General features: G+C 47.4%; 1 protein-coding gene across 1 annotated transcript in view; it reads left to right on the top strand.

Annotated features, from left to right (window-relative positions):
* Positions 1-16,045, top strand: part of LOC117583802 — a 56,096-nt gene extending 40,051 nt beyond the window's left edge. The window contains 8 exon segments of the mRNA XM_034272383.1: positions 333-375; positions 8,799-8,870; positions 11,816-11,967; positions 12,032-13,706; positions 13,765-14,251; positions 14,312-14,584; positions 14,640-14,819; positions 14,882-16,045. Coding sequence (XP_034128274.1) covers positions 333-375; positions 8,799-8,870; positions 11,816-11,967; positions 12,032-13,706; positions 13,765-14,251; positions 14,312-14,584; positions 14,640-14,819; positions 14,882-14,996 — 2,997 coding nt within the window. The 3' untranslated portion in view covers positions 14,997-16,045.
* Positions 16,046-20,070: the final 4,025 nt, after the last annotated feature.

Below are 20,070 nucleotides of genomic sequence, written 5' to 3'. Positions count from 1 at the left end.
ATTCACCACGCGCGCTCTTTCGTCTCCCAGTGAGATAAGCGCTAGAAAGAGATGGCAGTCTTGTTGTCTTGTTGCTGCTACGCCTGCATGCAGAGAGAGGGATGATCCGCTGTGGTGAAGACGTCAGCTTAGAAGTAAATTCTGCTTGCGCGGGGGGATTGATGGCTTGTGGGTGGGAGTGCAACGTAAAGACAACAAAGATATTTTCTTGTTCCCTCTTGTGCACCCGGCCTGGCCATGGTCTACCTGTAACTTATTGATACGCCCTCGCATAAACTTGATTGCACAGACATTAATGCTCATTCTCTCTATCCTTCCCTTCTCCCCCACAGACGCTGCGCTATTCTCGTTCGCAGAGTGATCGCTATTTAGCAGGTGAGTGCGGCCACAGCCAGGCAAGAACTCGTCTTGCTCCCTACCCATTCCCATAGCCTTGACTAAATGAGTTATTTAAATGGATGCCGAGGAGCTCATGATCGAGCCACAAGTCTGCGAGAGACTTGATGTCTGATTTGATGCGCCGGTGGTCCTGCCAGCCCAATTAGCGGTCTGAGTGGTTTATAATAACAGGGGATGGCATGACTCATATAATTTCTATAATTATGCCAGGAAAGGCCAGCCAGCCTGGTCTATATGTGATATGAGTGCCATGCCCATGCCCAATCATCGTTTACTTTGGCTTCGCATTCAAATGCCGCTTTCATTTGGGCAAACAATTGCAGGCAATCAAGGCCGCTGGCCAACGTTTAAATTACTTTCATGTTCTCTTGGGGGTCAGGCCAGAAGGCAGAAGGCAGAAGGAATATCAACAGCAGCAGCCGCTCTTTTAGCGAATATTTCCAACACTTCCGACAACACTTGAATGGGAATTGGCGCAAACCGAACACACACAATGGACCGAAATGGCTGTCAATCTGTCAATTGTACACACCAAACACACACTCAACTCTCACTCTTCGCACCATCCATAGACATATCTATCCACATATTGTGCCTGCCATGAGGATGGCTATGGACTGGGGCTGGGGCTGGGGCTGGCGATGATGATGATGGCACTCTTTGTGCTAAAAATGGCGTATAAATGAACACAACAAGAAAAAATTCAATCACAAAACTGAACGCCAAAGTGGACCCCTCGACTGGACACTGGCTCACTGTCCCAGGGCAGAGCATCATTCAATTTCGCTTTTGCAGCATGACTGCGTTCTCGCTATCGAATTATGCACACAGGGACACACACGCAGAGAGAGAGAGAGAGGAGCACTAGCCAGGAGCCACAGTCAGCGACTCATCAGGAGCAGTTCCAATCTACTACGATGACGTCAGAGACGCCACATTGGTCATTTCATGACTATTATCTGAGTGTTTGCTTGCCATTTCCATTCCCATTTCCATTCCCATTCCCATTTCCATTTCCTCTCGCTTGATGACTGCTCTCCTGACGTCACTGGAGTGACGTGCTCAGTGGCAAAGGTCGCTGGTCCTGGACCTTCACTATATTATCATTACATTTACGCTCGCTTTATGCGTATTTACGAGTACATTTGGCAATGTTTTGTGTGGTGCTAGCACGCTCCCAAGTCAATAAGAAAGCGAGTTGGGAGGGATTGTTCATCATCATCATCATTGTTTTGCCATAACGGAAGCAAGACAAACCCAAGTAGCGCTCTCAGTCTTCCCATTTGTTGTTTATTTTATTGAAAAGATTAACAAACAGGCGGACAAGTGCGAGCAGGAGGATTGTATATGATATATGATGATTTATATCTGATATTGCACAAACACAAATGACCAGCATGCCAGCACGAATGTCGCTTCTATATGCACTCAATATGCCTCTAGAGAATCTGGCAATTGAATGCGTCGATGTCGAGCATGTGTCCATGTCGTGTTCCGTCTTCCGCACCAACTCAGACACAGAGACACACCTACCCCTGCTAGACCTCCAGCAGGCTGCTGATTAATGTGAAATAATGTAACCGTGACATGGCAATGATTTTGTGTTCATCATTTTCCTGTTTACCGAAATTAATCGCCTCCGAGAAAACTCGACAAAAGTTAAACACAGAGCAAACCTCTGGCAGCTGTTTTCTGGGCCCCATCCTGAACTTGTTCGCTTCAAAATTGTTGGCTATTAAATAAATGTGTGCTGGCAGAGCAACTGAATCATCAAACGCTTACTTTTACCCACATAAATCACGCCACAAAGCAAAGGCTCGGCCTTGAAACTTATCTCAGAACTGTGCCAAAAGCAACAACCCACAACCCACAACCCACAAGACCCACTACAGTGAGCAACAGGTGCGCAACTGGCCTGTAAATGTATGAATTTTAATGAAAACCAAACTAAAAACATAAGCTGACATTTCCTTTCCGCACTCCCTGGGTCTCTGTCTCCCTGGGTTGTCCTTTTTTGTTAACATGAACATGAAATAAACCTCATCAACGGCCAACAACAGGCAGTTCTTCAATTTATTTATTTATTTGTGCTTGTGCGGCACGGACATCTACCCCATCCCCTGTTCCTGTTCCTGTCCCTGTCCCTGTCCCTGTGCCGCCTGTCCTCAGGCTTTGGCCCTGGCCAACTAACCACAGAAAATAATAAGCGATTGTGGCGCCGATAGAGCTGTATGGAAAGGAGGCACAAGCACAAGCACAAGCACAATCACCTTCCCTGACACTACCCCCAAAAGAATCAGAGAAGAACAACAGCCATCCATTTGCTGACAACAGAACAGCAACACATTGCTCATACGCCTCGTGCCACGAAGCAACAACAACTTTTCTCGGTTCGTGTGCACTCGGGTTGGCTCGCCATTTTGCCACGAACGTTGGGCGGCGTTGGCAAATTCATTAGTGCTCTTACAGGCGCCGTGCACGGTTGTTGATTCTCGTGGCCGCAACAGGGAAACTCTCTCTCTCTCTCGGGGAAACTCTCGCGGGGTGGAGCGCGTCGACGCCAACGACTCAGGCAGTTTCAAAGAGAAACATCAAAGTGTGCCCTGTGCGTGTGTGTGTCAGTGTGTGCCTGTGTTTGTACAATGAATTATCTGCCAGCAGTTGCTTCTTCCATGGATCTGGCTTGAGCAAGCCTTTAAGCAGAAGAACAACTCCAACGCCTGGCTGTAGGCACGTAGCCCCTTTTGGGATTTTTCAAGTGATTTAAAGTGTGCGAACCCGTCACGACGGCGCTACCCAAGCTGGCCAATATGCAGCGCCGCATGTCCATCACCATACGCGAGTACAAGTTCTTCAGGAGCTTCTCGCAGAAATTCGAGAATTGGCCCAAGCGCAAGGCCGAGGCATTATGGCGCAAAATGCGCGAACGCAAGATTGCAGGTGAGCCCCAAGGGCAGGCCGCTCGCTGCTGCTGCTGCTGCTGCTGCTGCTGCTGCTTCTGGTTGCTTGGAAAATTATGAAAATGTTTTCTTGTGTTTACAATTAGAGAGTAAAATGTGCCTGTCAGCATCTCGGCTGGGATCTGTGGGGTCGAGGAATGCGCGCGCGCCACTTAGGCCGCTGGCCGACCGCTTTCTGTTTATTGTTTTTCCGCACCCCATGATGGTTGTGCCCTGGCCCCACACTTTGCCACCTACAATTAGCTATTTTTGGGCTTAAGAATGCGCAGCATGGCTATTTCCAGCTACAGCCTGGAGCACATCAGTCGACGGTTAGGCTACAAAAATCGAATTATTAATGGGAAGAGGAATGGCAACAAGTGTTCAGCTGGTTACAGCCTGCCTGCCTGTCAGTCAGTCAGTCAGTCAGTCAGTCAGTCAGTCAGTCAATCCAAATGCAGTCACTCTCCCATAGAGTCACTCCTCCAGCCTCCAGTCTATTCAATCACTCACTGGACGACAATGCCATCTACATATATGCACACATAGATATATGTAGGTCTGCCTCCCCCATCATAATCAACATTTTCTTTACACTCAAATGAAATTGCGCGCCAGTCAAGCAAAGCCATTCATTTAAATAAAGAAAATTGTTTCGCATGTAGTAATAAATGGAAAAAAATTATTATACAATTAATACGTAGATATACATTCGGGAATGGGTAAAAAACAAGCGAGAGAGGCAAAAAACTCAACAGCAAACAAAGTAAATTATAGCCCGGTGGGTACCTGCCTCCACGGTTCGTGCCTCCAAAAATATATGACGGCATACAATGTACACACATCAGGGGAATGGCCAATTGGAATCTCGTATTTATGGCGGTTCCCCGATACTTCCGAGTTCGGGCCGTTGGCTGGGGAATTCGCCAGTTCAGGAAAAACTCTCCACAGACTTTAAACCGAATTGCAGTCAAGGAAAGTTCGTTTGAATTTGATTACAAAAGTGTAGCAGCTTCAATTGAATTTTTGCCATAATTGGGTAATCCGATGCCAGAAATTCGATGGCAAAGCTAAGGCTGCTCCACCCTAAATTCTGTGAAAAATGTCCACACAATACTGTCAGAAAAAATGGCATAGAATCACAGAATGAAATTCAAAGTTTAAATTGCTGGCATCTCCAGAGAAAACCTTTCACAGAGTCACACAGATCTCTGGCCAAATGAGTGCAGCACTCGGCTCCAATGTCCTGTCTGATATTCCAGGAAATTCCATCAAGCTACTGGGACTTTTATTTCCATACGGAAAACCTTTCACACATGCAGTCCGCCTTTGCTAACCTCTGACATTCGCATCCTTTTAAGGGTCTCTCTCCATCGAGTTTCCACGGAATGTAGAGCCAGCCACCTGCTGGCATTTAAGAGATTATAATTTGCATGCTTTTTGCTTGCTTTTTGCTACTTAAATTCCCATACATTTTCTTTTTGTGTACACATTTTGCACAGCCTCGCGGGTGGGTCTCTTTTTTGCCTGTTTTTTATTCATAATTGTTTTGTTTTTTCTGCTCAAATTATATTTTGTTGTGCGCTCAGCAGGAAGTATTCTCTGCCGTATAATATGCTGACATTAAAATCGCATTAAAAGCTCAATGATCTGTTGTATTTGGTTGGAATATTTTGAGGGTTACGAGTGAAAGAGCTCAAGGGGCGGTTGCTGGTTACATAGTAGTTATGCTCAAGAGTTTACATGTGCCGCCTAAAGGCAGGCAGCCCAGCCCAGCCCAGCCCAGCCCAGCACATTTGCTCAAGAGTTCACAGCAAATTAAGCTGACGTCCTGCCACTTGTTGCAGCATGGGGCGCCCCACATTTATGGACCAGTAAAATGTATTTATAACTTGATCCTTTGCCAGGCAGGCAGGCAACTGCTTTGTGTGCTCAGTGAGAAGGAAAAGGCTGCCACATGTCGGAGGGTTGCCATTGCTATTTATACTCTCTTTCTGGGGGCAACTCTATTCCGAAAAGGAAACACAAATTACAAGTTCAAGTATAGAAAATTTGTGCACTTTTCTCTCGGTTCTAGATCTATTTGTGGTTTCCGCGTGCCATTTATAATTAATACTCAGCTCTGGCACACGGCAGAGCATTTTCTTTGATGGCTTACCAAGGCAACGAGCCCGTCAGCTGCTGAATAAAATTTATGTTTCCACTGACATTTAAATGCAGCTACAGGGGGGTAGGAGCAGCGACAGTCCCACAATTAATTAATGCCAAGACACCTACGACAATTAAAGGCAAACAACAAAAGCAAAAGCTGCCGGCAACAAGCTCTGCATATTATCGAATTATTTATCTAAATGCTGTGGCACTCGTGTGGGGTTCAAACATATTTTAAGCCATTCATTTCGAGCATTTACAAGCATTCTTCGCCTCTGGGGGGTGCAGTGTAATTTGCCATATGCCAACGTTTAGCGGCTGAAAAATTAACGCAAAATTGCTGAATAATGTGGAGAGCCTGCGGGCAAGTGCAATTACCTGACAATTAGTGTCCAGCACGAAGGAAAATTCAATTTAGCGTATTGAAAGGTCAAAGCTTTTACCGCACGGCACACAATTTGGTCGCATTAAAGCAGGCTAAAGTTTTTGGCTATAAATTAAATTTGCACCAGCAGATAGGTAGGTGGCTGAATGCAATGGATGCCATCGGGCACATAAAATCGTGGCACAGTTCGCTCCATCGGTTGCCTACCTACCCAAAGGCAACCCAGAGCTCACCCCAGTGCGTCCCCTTGTAAGCCACAATCAAGTCTGTATCTGTGTAGCCGTGTAGCTGCTGTATCTGTGTGTGCCATCTGCCGCACTGCTTGGGTGCATTTTTGTGGAGCACAAGACAAAGCGTGTCACTAACATTCAACCCACAGGAGGGGTGAGCAGCTGAGACCAAGTACAATTCTGTTGGGGAACTCTCTCTGGCAGCCTTTCATTGACACTTTCTCCCCTCTGCTGCCTGCCACACTTTTGCCCTGGTTGCTGGCAAATCAATGCAAATTCTAATTGAAATCTTTAGCTAACTTAATTGAGGCACAAAGTGAAAGTGCTTTATGATAGGGGAATAGATTAAAGAGCTTTGCAGGATTAGAGAAGCAAATGCCAAAGAAAGATTCATGAGGAAAATGGGGAGGAATTTCTAGAAGAATTTTCAAAGAATTTCTTAGAGAATTTTCTGCAGAGAGTGACTGAAAAATGGAACTGTAAGCTGAGAAGTACAGATAAGTACAGCAGTTGCTAAACCTCATTTTAGAGTGTAGCAATAAATATTTATGCCCAGCCCTTGCCCTAAATCTTCCACCTTAAAGCCTTCAATTAGCATTAGTTAAATCTGCTGCATTTTTCTGCTCAATTTAGAACCTCAATTTACGCTTTTTTAAGCACCCAAAACACGTAAACTTTGTGGCAGGGCAGTTTGAATATAATTTTAATTAGCTTTAAGGTCAGCTCGGGCCGAGGCATTTGCCGTGTAAACTTTGGATCAGCATCGGGCCAGGCATCGTCTCATGTTGCGCACGCCTCCTGAATGCATGAAGGACTCCCCAATAGCTGTTGCTGGTGTGTGTGTTTCCGTGTCCTGCCTCTGCCTCTGTGTCCGGCGCTCCATCAGAATATTTATTATCCTGTGAGCGCAGGTGAAGTTCATGAAGTTTACGCGTCGCTTGTTTTTGGAAATGTTTCAACAGTGCTCTGGCCTGATGGCCCTGTCAGGGGTGTAGCCGTACAGGACAATAAGGACACTCTGGGGTCGCTTGTTGTTGGCTGTTGTGTTGTTGGTGTGCAAATATTGAACCGCTCACGCAGCATGCTGAGAGGAGTGCGGACCCCACGTACACCCACGAGCATTGTGGTTGTTCGCGCTTTAAAGTGATTCTGGAGCCTGCACCCTTTTTGCTTAATGTATGCTCCAATATTCAGCTATTTTTAGTATTTAGATGGCAGTAATAATTGTGGTTCTAATTGAAAAGTGTGGCAGCAGGCCAGGATCCGCTTCTGGCAGCAGGTCAAGCGTCCGGTGTGGAGTGTCTTTCTGTTTGTCGTTTGTCAGCTGTCAGGATGCCAGCATAAATCGATGCCACAAGGGTTGCCCTGCCGCTGGGGTTTATAAATAAATGCACAGGCAAAACCCCGAGAAGGAAACGCGCCTCTGGACAGGTGCCATGGCCCCGGCCCATGCAGGTATCCGCCTCAGTGGCGGCAGTGGCAGATGGCCTGTGGCGTGCCCTTCCTGGCGTTGTCGAGCAAGTTAATCGCTTGCAAAATTCAATAATAATTCACCGTAAGCTTCAGTCGGAGTCCCTACACCAGTACCAGTCCCTGCCTGTGCCTCAACCCAATCATCTCCACACAATTCCCTGCTGACAGTAAGCAGCCGGAAACTGTTTCATGTTGTCGCTCACTGGAGCTTGATTAAAAATCGATAGCTGTTGCTCTGCTCCTGCACAGATTAGCATTTAAAATAGCTGAAAAAGGAGGCTAAGACCGTAGCTGATGCCACAAATTGCTTGGCAATCCCCTGGCTAGACAATCGCTGCCCTTTGTTTATGCCACGAAATTTGAATTTGAATTCATTTCAAGCAAAAAGTATCTGTTGACAGTCTCTGACTGCTTCTTGAGCATGGAAAAAGATGCCAAAACAAATTTCTATTTTGCTTATTTCAATCGCTAGATACCCTGGCTATGGCTATGGCTATGGCTTTCATGGCGCACATTTCCACGTTTAAGGGTAGCATTTCTCTTCCTTTTTACTTAGGGTATTTCTCGGCGCCGACTTGCATTTATTTTCTCTTCGGTTCACTGAGTTTTTTGCCATCTTCTTTGTCTGTCTAACACACAAATTAGGCCGTTATGAAACATAAATAAGCGTCTTAATCTTGGCTGGAAATCCTCTGCACGAGCATACAGTCATAACCATACATATAAGCACACCCCCCGTTGCCACGCCACTCAAGCATTTTGCCAAAAAAGAAAAAGATTCTCCGAAACTTTTACTTTCATGTCAAGAGAGGGTTTTTTTTGGGCTTAAGTTTTGTTTGTATTTTTTGTTGTTTTTGCTGTTGTTTAAGCGGGCCTGACCGCAGCTACATAATTTTTAAATGTTAACAGCATTTGGACGGGTTGCAACATAATCCATCAACCGCTGACCATTAAGTGCCCCAGCTCGAGTCCGAGCTCCGAGCTCCGAGTCCGAGCCCCGAGCCTGTGGCTGTGGCTGTGGCTGGAGCTCTGCTGTTCCGCGTACTGGACTTTAATTAGTTTTGGAGCCGGCAGTTTGCAGTTTGCCGGCTATTGAATTTTGTCCGGTTCAGACAAGGATTCGCTGGGGGGAAATTGAATTACAATTCATTTCGTTTGCCTTCACTGATGGAAACTGATTCGATTTTCTCTCTCTCTCTCTACCGCTCTGTCTTTTTGCAGAAATCGAAGCCGTGGAGGCCTGCAAATGGCTGCGTGCTGCAGGTTTTCCGCAATACGCCCAGATGTACGAAGGTAAGTAACCCACAAAACCCTATCCCTAGCCTTAACTCCACCTTTTTATGTGCCATTTCTGTTACGCACTTCCGCCTCTACGGGCTGTCGTGTAAATATATGGAGGCGTGGCATGGCATGGCTGGTAATTGCTGGCACTTGACCAACATGGCAAGCATTTAGCTTTATATGCTTAGCGGGCTCCCCAAGTGGCGTTTTATTAATTTTATTACACGAACTTTCACTTTCGCTGGGGCGAGAAATAAAGAGCTGCCCCACACCCTGCTCTGGTCAGACATTTATGACGCAGCAACATTGCTGGGCCAGAGAGTCCACGTCTAAAGATTTCAACACCAGAGTGTGCTCCCCCCGTACATGATAGCCCAACAAACTGAATTTGATATCCCAAACACGCCGCCGCGACAAACAATTAGGCGGCCAAAGACGGATCAGAGCTCAATCCTTTCAAGCGAAAACGAAAGCCAAGGCAACACGCCTACCTTTTCGGGGCCAGATCGTGGCAATCTCAAGAATTTTAACCCAAAACAAAAAACACCAACAAAAAACAAAACAATGCGGCAAAGAAAACGCTCCACTCGTGAGGCATCTCCGGCGCAGATAAAATATAATAAAAGGCTAAAGGACACGCAGGCCCAAGAATTTATGAGGACCACCTTCAGATACAAACAAAAAAAACCAACAAAAAAAGGGAAGACCAACCGAAAATTAAAATGCTTTCGGTAAAGGGCAAAGGCCTCTCCTTAGCCAACAGCCAAAATGTTAGTAGCAGTTCAATGAACCTCAAGAAAGCTGCATATTTATTCGATTTCCTTAATCGAGCCAAAGACCCTTCTCTTGAGCATTTGTCGCAACGCATTTAACGCCTGAAGGCCACTCAGATGGATGAGCTCTGAGCAAATTCAAACAAATAAAACCCAAAAAGGGCGAACACTTCTTAAGCCAGAGCATACAGTGCATGCCACAAGTTTGCCGACTTTTATTTGAATTATGAGGCAGAAAAAAATAAAGAATAAGCCAAAAAAAAAAGTGAATCTGAAATGGCGAGCCTGCAATTTGGGCATGTGGCCCCGGGCCCTCGGGGGCTGCTGCTGCTGTCTCCGACCTTGAAATATGCGAAATTGTATTGCATAAATTGTTGGCCTGCAAAGAATCGAAAACCAAATCCAAAATCCACACACAACTTGCGGCATAATTTGTGCGCACATTTAAACTGGAGCCAGGCCCAACCCAGACCGAGACTCCAGTCCCATCTGCATCTGCCTGCCCAGCCTTATGTCGGTGGGGGGACCGAGCATGATAAATGCGTATTTTAATGAGTTTCGTGTAAACAAGGCAGCGGCGCATGCGCAGCACAAATTTCCAGGCTGGCAGTCGCAGGATTTTGGTGGATTCTTTTCCTGATTTTGGGTTGGGTTTTGGTTCAAGTTTGCTCTGCAAATTAAAATGCCGTAGGTGTTTAAGTCGCTGGCACTGTCCCTGCATGGCTCTGTCATTTGCAGTCACCTCATGGCTGTGGCTGTGGCTGTGGCTGTGGCTCTGGTCTCTGCTGAAAGGAGGTGTTCCATCCGTAAGCGACTGTTAATTTGCTTCAAGTTTTTGCTGGTTTTGTTTGTCTTTTGTTCATTTCTTACGCACATTATTCACCGAAAGTGGCAGACGTAATTTGAGGGTGTGACCAGCACAGGATCCTATATGGGAGTGGCTAAGAGGGCATTGGATGGTGCCCTCCAATGTGCTGTAAAAAAACCACTTTAGATCGCATTTCGGTTCACTTTTAGTTACAGAATTTTATGAACTAGAAATCTGCATAATTCCATGAACCGATTTGTGGCCATCTCATTAAGTTCCCTGCCACATTTTGCTGCCCAATTCAGTTTTCAGGCTAATTGCCTTATATATTTTCCAGCCCCATAAATTCTACGTAATTACATATCGAAATTTTCACTGCAATCTGCGTCATTGGCTGGGAGAGAGAGTGAACCAAGAAATAAAGATTAATCATATAATTGGCCTAATAAACGGAACACCCCGTGTAAATTGTTGTAAAAAGTGGGTGAGAAATCCATTCAATTTCCAAATAACTTCTCGCTGACGTCAAGCCCAGTGCAATCTTAAGGTGTTGCCCCCGTGGGGGTGGCTGTGGGGTGGCCCATTAAGTGGCACACTCCCAGAATTGGGTCTCCAATGACTGCAATTTTGTTTATTTCCCCTGGCATCAAAGCGGGCGGCAGCGCATTCAATTAGAAACTAAACAGGCAGCACTATGGCACTATGGCATGGATTGGTACCTAAATGTTCTTATTAATACCCGTGCCGGGCAGGGCCAAGAGCGCCGCTGGGCGTTGGCATAAACAAAAACTAAATATATAAAGCGCTTTCCCTTGGTGCTGGCACTGCAAGGAGCAAGGAGGAGGCGAGGAGAGTCGTACTTTGAGCTGAAAGTTCAACAAACCATGAATGGCTTTTTACCAAGAAGAACAACAATATTGTTGTGATGCCAGCAAATATTTGTATAAACAATGCAGTGGCAGGGGATCAGCCTCAGCTTTTCCAGGCTGTGCATCCTACGGCTGGCTGTAGCTCCGTTTCGGTATCTGTATCGCTGTGTATCGGTGTGACGCGTCGCGACATGTGCACACGTCTGGGCTGTATCTTGTCGCCTTGGAACTTGATTTCCTACGTGCGAATTGGCCACGCAAATATGTGGAAAAACGCTGTGTGAAAATTGCTGCTGCTGCTGCTGCTGCCTCGTACCTCATACCCGGTTTTAATGAACAAACCATGGCAGCTGCTGGCGCCATGGGCGTTCGACTTTTTCTGGTTTTTCTTCAATTAGAATTTCAGGCATCGTCGTGCCGTGCGGTCGCAAGCAGAGAGCACCACGGATCGCAGCTACCCGAAGTCTTCAGCTAAATCAATAATCAATTGTCGTTGTCCTTTTGCAGTTCATCAGTTTCCGCTTGACTTGAATAATGTAGCCAAAGATCACACAAATCTGGAGAACGATCAGCTGCAGTCGCTGTACCGGCGGCTCTGTGTACTCAATCGCTGTGCCACCATGCGGCTGGATCAGTCGCACAAGCCGCAAACACCGCAGGTAAGAGCACGCCCTGGACGTGCTAGCCACAGCCTAGATATTAATCCGAAACCCCTCTGTGTAGCCCAAGGAGGAATCGGATGATGAAAACTTTGCTCTAAGCGAAAACTGGACATTCCAACCGCACATTCGACGCTGGTCGCGCATCGGGGAGATGGGCCTGGAGCTGCCGCCGCCGGGCTCGCTGAATCTGGAGAAGACCGAGAGCTCCTCGAAGGAGTCCAGCCCGGACCGCTTCGAGGACGATGGCTACGATTTGGGCGGTGCTGGCATTACCCTGATGATCCCTGGCTGCAGCAGCAAGACCTCCACGGGCACCACCGATGGCTCCTCGCTGGGCGATGGCTCCGATTCGGCTGGACGACTGCGACGCAGTGGCAGTGAACGCATCAAGGACGGTGCCAAGGCCTTCCTGCGGCGCGTCGAGTCCATCAAGTCGCGACGGCGCAAGCGCCAGAATCGCGAGAACGTGGTCATCAGTGGGCCCCAGGTGCTGGACCTGTCGCAGCTGGGACAGCGGAGCAGCCTCCGCAAACCGGATGCCGTCTACTCCACCCCGCCCTCCCCCTCCGCGCTGAGTCCCATGCACACATTCCCCAAGGCGCCGTTCTTCGGCAACGAGCTGAAGGTGCCCAGCCACAGTGAGAATTTCCTCAGCCCGAATCGCGCCAGTCCGAAGCGCACCCCGACCACACCCCGCTCGATGCGCACCAGTCCGCTGCACTTCTTCTCGAATCCCATGACGCAGCTGAAGGAGGGCAAGTCGGATGACTCCTCGTCGTACTACAGCGACAGCCAGGAGTCGTCCACGGGCGGCAAGCTGTCGCTGCGCAAACCCTCCAAGGCGCGACGCTTCCTGCAGCGCTCGGGCAAGGTGGACGACATCGGCGCTCACTCGGACTCCGAGTGCCACCAGGGACGCAAGCTGCTCATCAAGGATGCCAACTCCAACACGACGGAGGTGAAGATCAAGAAGCTGACACGTGGAGGGTCCCTGAACCTGGGCAAAGATGTCAAGAAGCGGGATGGCTTCCGCACTTCCTCGTTTCGCTCTCGCAGCACCACCCGCAAGGATCCCAAGAACGACGAGGAACAGGGCGGCGGTGGTGGAGCCAGCAATGGCGGGGGAGGCAGTGGATCAAAGCGACAGCCAGTGGTGCGCTGGCACAGCTTCCAGATGGAGGAGCGCCCCAACATGATCTTCCGCAAGTGCTTCTCGAAGAAGATCGAGCCGGTGCAGGAGGATGCAGGCATTCCATTTGCCGCCATGTCGGCGGGACAACTCCAAATCATTCGCAAACTGGCGCTGGTCACGCTCACCGGCCACATGGAGCGCTACTGTCCCACCCATCGCTCCGGCTGGAACTGGGAGCTGCCCAAGTTCATCAAGAAGATCAAGATGCCGGACTACAAGGACAAGAAGGTGTTTGGTGTGCCGCTCCTCCTCGTGCTGCAACGCAGCGGCCAGACCCTGCCCATGGCCGTGCGCGCCGCCTTCCGCTGGCTGCAGCTAAACGCCCTCGATCAGGTGGGACTCTTCCGCAAGAGCGGCGGCAAGTCAAGGATCATCAAGCTGCGGGAACAGATCGAAGTGAGTGAGTCCACGGTGGAGTGCATGGATGTGTTTGATCTGCAGCAGGCCTACGATGTGGCGGACATGCTGAAGCAATATTTCCGCGAACTGCCCGAATCTCTGCTAACCACCAAGATGTCCGAGACATTTGTGGCCATCTTTCAGCGTAAGTAGACAGCCCCCATCCATGATGAACAGTTGCTGATAACGATTGTGCCTTGCAGATCTGCCCGCGGAGGTGCGTCTGGATGCGGTTCAGTGTGCCGTGCTCCTGCTGCCGGATGAGAATCGGGAGATCCTTTACGTTCTACTCGAATTCCTCACCATCGTGGCTGGCAACTCGCAGCAGAATCAAATGACCAGCAACAATCTGGGCGTGTGCCTGGCCCAGTCCATTTTCCACTCCTCCATTTCCACGGGCTCCGCCTCGGTCTCGGCATCGCCACGCCGCAAGGGCAAGGGCACCGGCATGCCGGACATGAAGGAGCTGGCCGAGGCGAAGGCCTCGCACGAGTGTCTCTCCTTTATGATCGAGCACTACAAGCAGATCTACACGGCCGGCAAGGAGAAGCTGAGCAAGTGCAACTTTAGCTACATGGAAGAGTCGAAGCCGGTGCCACTGGAGGCCCTGGGCGAGGGCATGCAGTTCCACAATTGGCGGGGCTATCTCTACGAGTGCACCAGCGCCACCATCAAGGAGGGAAGAGAGAAGTAAGTGGAACTCTAGAGCATGCTCTGCGGCAACTAATTCTTAATGTTTTCCCCTCCCAGAACCCGGGGCTGGTTCAGCATAAATTCGCTCAACGACAGCAGCGTGGACATTGCCTACAAAAAAGTGGGCGATGGTCATCCGCTGCGTCTGTGGCGCTGCTCCACGGAGATTGAGGGACCACCAAGGGAGGTCCTCGAGTACGTGATCAAACAGCGCGCCTCCTGGGACATCAATTTGCTGCAGTGTCAGACGGTCAAGAAGCTGGACGATCGCACAGAGATCTATCAATATGCGCTGGATGGACAGCTCACCACGGACTTTTGTGTCTTGCGGTGAGTCAAAGACTCTTCTGTAAAAGCCGCAAAATGACAAATTTCTATGTTTCAGCTCCTGGCAAACGGATCTGCCACGTGGCGCCTGCGTCATTGTGGAGACATCCATAGACAATGCCAAAGCCAAACCGCTGTATGGGGCAGTACGCGGCGTTGTCCTTGCCTCGCGCTATCTCATCGAGCCCTGTGGCAGTGGCAGATCGAGAGTCATGCATCTGGCCAGAGTGGATGTCAAGTAGGTGTTCGGGCAACCCTTTCCTACCCACAAGAAGTGCTCTAATCTTTGCCTACTTTCAGGGGCAAAACACCGGAATGGTACAACAAGAATTATGGACACATTTGCTCCCACTATTTATCCCGCATCAGGCTGGCCTTCAAGCACGTTGCCGATGGACCCGAGAGCAAGGTCTAAGTTGGCAATATAAACGCACAAAATATAGATACAGCTATGCCGAATTTATTGGCGGTTATTCGTCGCAAAATTGACGCATTTATTACAAAAAGAAAAGCAACAAAAAGTAAATAGTTAGCCCCCGAGTACCCCCAGTTCGAACAACCCAACGATTACGCAATTATCCATAAACCCAACGGACCATAAAGAGCTTAAAAAGAGAGAGAGAGAGAGAGAGAGTAAAGGAAGGGAAAGAGAGAGAATATATTCTTGTACATAGTTTAGTTTTATAAATATCAAAGAGCAGGCAAAAAAAAGGTTTTCTTCAATATCTTTTTTCGGTTTACGTTTTAGTTTAGTGTATTATATTTATACGTGGTCCTAATTTATATATTATCTATGCATACCCTAGCTGTACGACACTTGAAATCTAACATCCAAAATACTCAATACACAAATATCACAAAATATATCTGTAATGATTTCTGTAGACCCCCAAGCCACACACCCAGAAATGTCTTTTAATGTTAATTAGTTTTTAGTCTCGGCAAATACGTATGTCTAACATTGCAATTATCCCTAGAAGAGCGTGAATTATTTGTGCATAAAATGGTTCAAGAAAATCTAAAAAGAAAATACAGCAAAAAGGCGACGATTGTGCACGGAAAAACCCTGCAAATTGTGTAAAGAAAGAAAGAAAAACCTTCAAATGTGTAAAGCAAATTCAACTAGTCAAATTTTATAAACTTAAGTTAAACTAAACTACTAACTAACGCCTACACCTACACCTACACCCAAAAATACACTCACATTAAGCAGGAGTTCAATTGCCACTCAATAGTTTTTGTCCAGCGTTGATTTGGTATGGTAAATACTTATATGATTGATTGATTGATTGATTGACAAACTATTATGTAAATGTGTCTGTTAAGCGAATAAATTATATGTCTACCCTATTCGCGTTATTATCCCTATCAGTAGTAGTCTTACGGCGAGCGCATTATATGATAACTCAAATATATAAAGTATAACAGCATAAAGGAAACCGCAATAAAAACGTACATAAATGCTATGCAAAATGCGTACAAATATAAAAACAATGGTAATTTCATTTAATTTTTAAGGGCTCTAATCGTGTGCAAAGTGATGGCCGGATATTAATCCTGAAGAAGAATTTATTCACTTCGAGGAGCGCTTCCTTCTGTCTGTTAAACTTGAGTCTGTTAAACGATCGAAATGCTCCATAAAATTGGTTGCTATGGATTTTATTACACACAAAATGTTTAATTTATATTTTAGCGTCTAAAACTTAATTTGTGTTATGTTTGGGGACGCTTAACATAGCGCTAACAGCCACATTTAACTTTAACATTTTCCTTAACATAACAGCTGACAAGAGCTGCTCCCCATGACACTAAGACTGCATTCCACTAACCACATCTAGATGGCGCCACTGAACATCGGACTGACATGGCCCCACAGATGCCGCCAGTACACACATGTCAACATTTCGATTTGCATCCATGAATAAAAAACGAATTACAAATCAAACGTTTAAATGCACTTTTAATGCATATCAATAAAAGTGTAATGTATTTTCAATTATGCTGCAATTAACTAAGAAAAACCCGTTTCCCCATGGAAAGGCATTAGCCAATGCAATTCCGAAAATCCGATAAACCTTGTTTTTTTTTTTGCACACTAATTGAGTGCCGCCCAAGCCATTCGATACTACGAGCTAATAAGCTGCCCAGCAAAACGAAAAGCCGGGAAAGCCCACCTCACGAACCAAACACATGTCGAGCACAAGCGGCAGCTAATTGTGCAGCCCCCGAGCCCGAGCAGCAGCCACCAAAGAGTGACCCCGAAAAAAAAACACACACTCTACACTAGACTACACTACACTACACACACTCCCCGAGCGGACACACAGGCGACAAACATTAAAAGTCCATTAAAAAATGATGTTGGGCATGGGCATGGGCAGGGAGTGTGTGTGGGGGGGGGGCTCCTGTGCACTGCTCGGGTGTCCAGAGACCTGGGCGAGGGCAATTTTGTTGGCAAGCGACCTTAGCGGCCCAGTTGGCTCTATATTTAGAGTGCAAGAAATGGCAGCAGCAGCACTCGTTGGGGCGAGGCGAGGCATAATTGTAATTGCAAATTGCCATGTTGCCCACATGCAACAGACAGCAGCCGAGGCAGAGGCAGAGGCAGAGGCACTGGCAGCGAGAGCCAAAGCTACAGCCAAAGCAACATCCAGTCCAATGCAATGCAATGCAAATGTCCAACGTATTGATTGCATTAATTAATTAATTTGTGACTTAATTTCATGGGCTTGCGGCAATCGGCGGCGGCGAACACACACAAGGAACGCCACGGCACGGCACGGCATGGCATGGGATGGGACGGCACGCACCGCTGCCAAAATGTATTAATATTGTAGCCAGAAAGAGAGTCGCGACACGTGTGTGTGTGTTTGCCTTGTTATTAATTGAAATTTAATGGCACACAAAGTATTTTTATTTATTTATTCGACTGCAATTGCATTTATGCGCACTTCCGTCGCCCCACCAGCCCACACCCACGACAAATGCCACATGCACGCACAGAGCCCAAGCCCAACCCCACCAACCCCACCAACCCCCTTTGCACAGACACAAACAGACATGTCTGCACATGCACAACGGCCACGACGATCGATGTTGCTGTCGACTCGACGGCATGGTATTTAACATCAAAAGACCAGTCCCTGCCCCTGCCCGCTGCCCCCTGCCCATACCCTCGCGGCTATATCCAACGAGCTTGTAATTGATTTCACTTAAAAATTAAATAATGCATGCGGTTTTTACTGTAAAATGGATTTTCCAAATGTTTGCTGCCGCTGCTGCTGCTCCATCTTTTCCGCACGTTTCCACTTTCCAGAGTGTACCGCCCCGCCCCGCCCCCGCCCCACCCCGCTCTCACTCTCACTCGGTTCGTGTTAAATTAAATATGAAAATAAATATCAACATAATTGAAATGGCAACGAGAGTGCAGCCAGCAAGAGCAAGACCCAGTCCCAGTCCCCGGACCCAGCCCAACCCGACACAGTGCAGCTGGGCAACGTAATTGATGAAATTATTTAAGAATTATTTCACAAATGCGGCATGACAATTATGCGGGACTATAGCCCAGATCATGAACTGAAAATGAAAACACTTGCAGAAAAGGGGCAGAATATGTATTTAAATACTAAGAGTAGTTGGGGGATAGTTTTAGCATTTAGTTTGAAGAAAAATATTACAAAAATGTTCTGCTATTCCAACATTTTCCCATAAATAACACCTTGCTGCACACAATTTTCTTTCAATGCATAGTGCGGCATTAATGCGCAAGCAAATAATAAAGCAAAAATTGAATTTAAACGCAGCCTGTAATTAATTATCTGCAACGGCCAAGGCTCGGCTCCCTCGTTCTGCGCAGATCGCATGCCAAACAGTGCCCACAATAAATTAATGAACCGTAAAACAATTATCATAAATAGCGACGGCATGCTATGAACTGATTTTGAATTGTATGTTCTATGTGCAAACATATTTTTCGAGTTTAAGCATTAATTTGGCATGAAGCGGCTATGTAATTCTTTACGATTCCTATTAATTTTGAATTTATTTATAAAACGCCTCAAATCGCTGACACACAGCACCCAAAGTTGAGCCACCAAAATTCACGAGAACTGCCGCCGCCAATGACAATGCCAACTAAGGAGAATTATGGTATGGGTGCTGGGAAAGAGCGGGCTGCCTTTGCGACTCAATTAATTGAAAATAAATATACAAATTTGCATTCCTACTCGGTATTGGCTGGCTTCTGTGTTTAGCTAATGTCTCGTTTGACATGCAATCACATCCGAAGTATCGCTTCGCCGGGAATTCTTCTGCTCGGCTTCCACGAACCGGCGGCGGCAATTAAAATGTGGAGTACCGACCGACCCGAGCGAGTATGATTCCCAGACCTGGTCAGCATTTGTGATACTCGATCGGTTACTGGATCGGTTTTTGTGAGTGTGTTTTCATTTGTTAATTTCGCCCTAAAAGCGAAGCTCGGAGATCTCAAGTGTCCGCTTATGGCAGCAGCTGAGCTGGGAGAGGGCTGAGAACTGCCTGCACGGGCTAATCAGCGGCACGTCAAACGCCTACGCAAGAATGCGCCCGAGGAGAAAAAAGAATAAAAAGCGAAAGGCGAAACTGGCTACAGGAGGATGTGATATGAGAGCTGGGGTGGGGGCAGGGCAGGGCTGCAAGGAGAGACGACAAAGACGATGACAAGGCAGCAAATGCCGCGCATTGGGACCGAGGCAAAGGCCCAGGCCCACCAATGGAGGCAATTGGCAACTGGGAAATGGGAGCTGCTAGTTGGTAGCTAGGCACAGGCAGAATGTTGACAATTGCGACAAATTCCCAGCTATATAAAAGGTATTCGAACAGGGTATATTATGTGCTTAATCATGGAGGGGATCATCCATTCTTTCCATTGAATTTCGTTGCTCTACAAGTATTAGAAAATCTGCCCAGCTAAGGTATCTTTTAGTCGTATTCCTCTACATGCTAGAGATTCTAACTTGTTTTCCTTTGCATATGCGTCCTGGCCTAACCTGCGCTGGCCTGGCCTTATTTCCCTCACCCTTGCCACATGCCTTGGCTTGGCTTTGCGCTTCATTTTGTTTGTCGTTGCCCGTTTTGCGTGCGCACTTTTAATTGCAATTGAATTTTAATTACTGCGTTGTCAGCAAAGAATGTTGCAGCCAGTCGTTTAAGTGCCGACAGCAAGTGGCAGGGGCAGCAGTACGGGGAGACAATGAGGCGCAACAACAAAATAAAAGAACAGGAGCAAACAGCCACAGCCAGTGCCAGTGCCATTGCCAGTGAGCCGTCGGCAACAGTTGCCGTCTGGTTAGCGACGAAGCGAACTGGGCCCAGAGTGAGAGTCTGAGTCTGAGTCTGTTCTTTGACTTATTTACAGCTTTGTCGCCGAGGAGGCAGCAATTAAATGAACGACAGCCGACGGCAATTGACGTTCCAAGTTTGAGTTCGCCCTTCATTAATCAGACAGGGCT

Source organism: Drosophila guanche, unplaced genomic scaffold (assembly GCF_900245975.1).
Source record: "Drosophila guanche unplaced genomic scaffold, DGUA_6, whole genome shotgun sequence".
Taxonomy (NCBI): domain Eukaryota; kingdom Metazoa; phylum Arthropoda; class Insecta; order Diptera; family Drosophilidae; genus Drosophila; species Drosophila guanche.
This window is presented reverse-complemented; position numbering and strand designations above follow the sequence as displayed.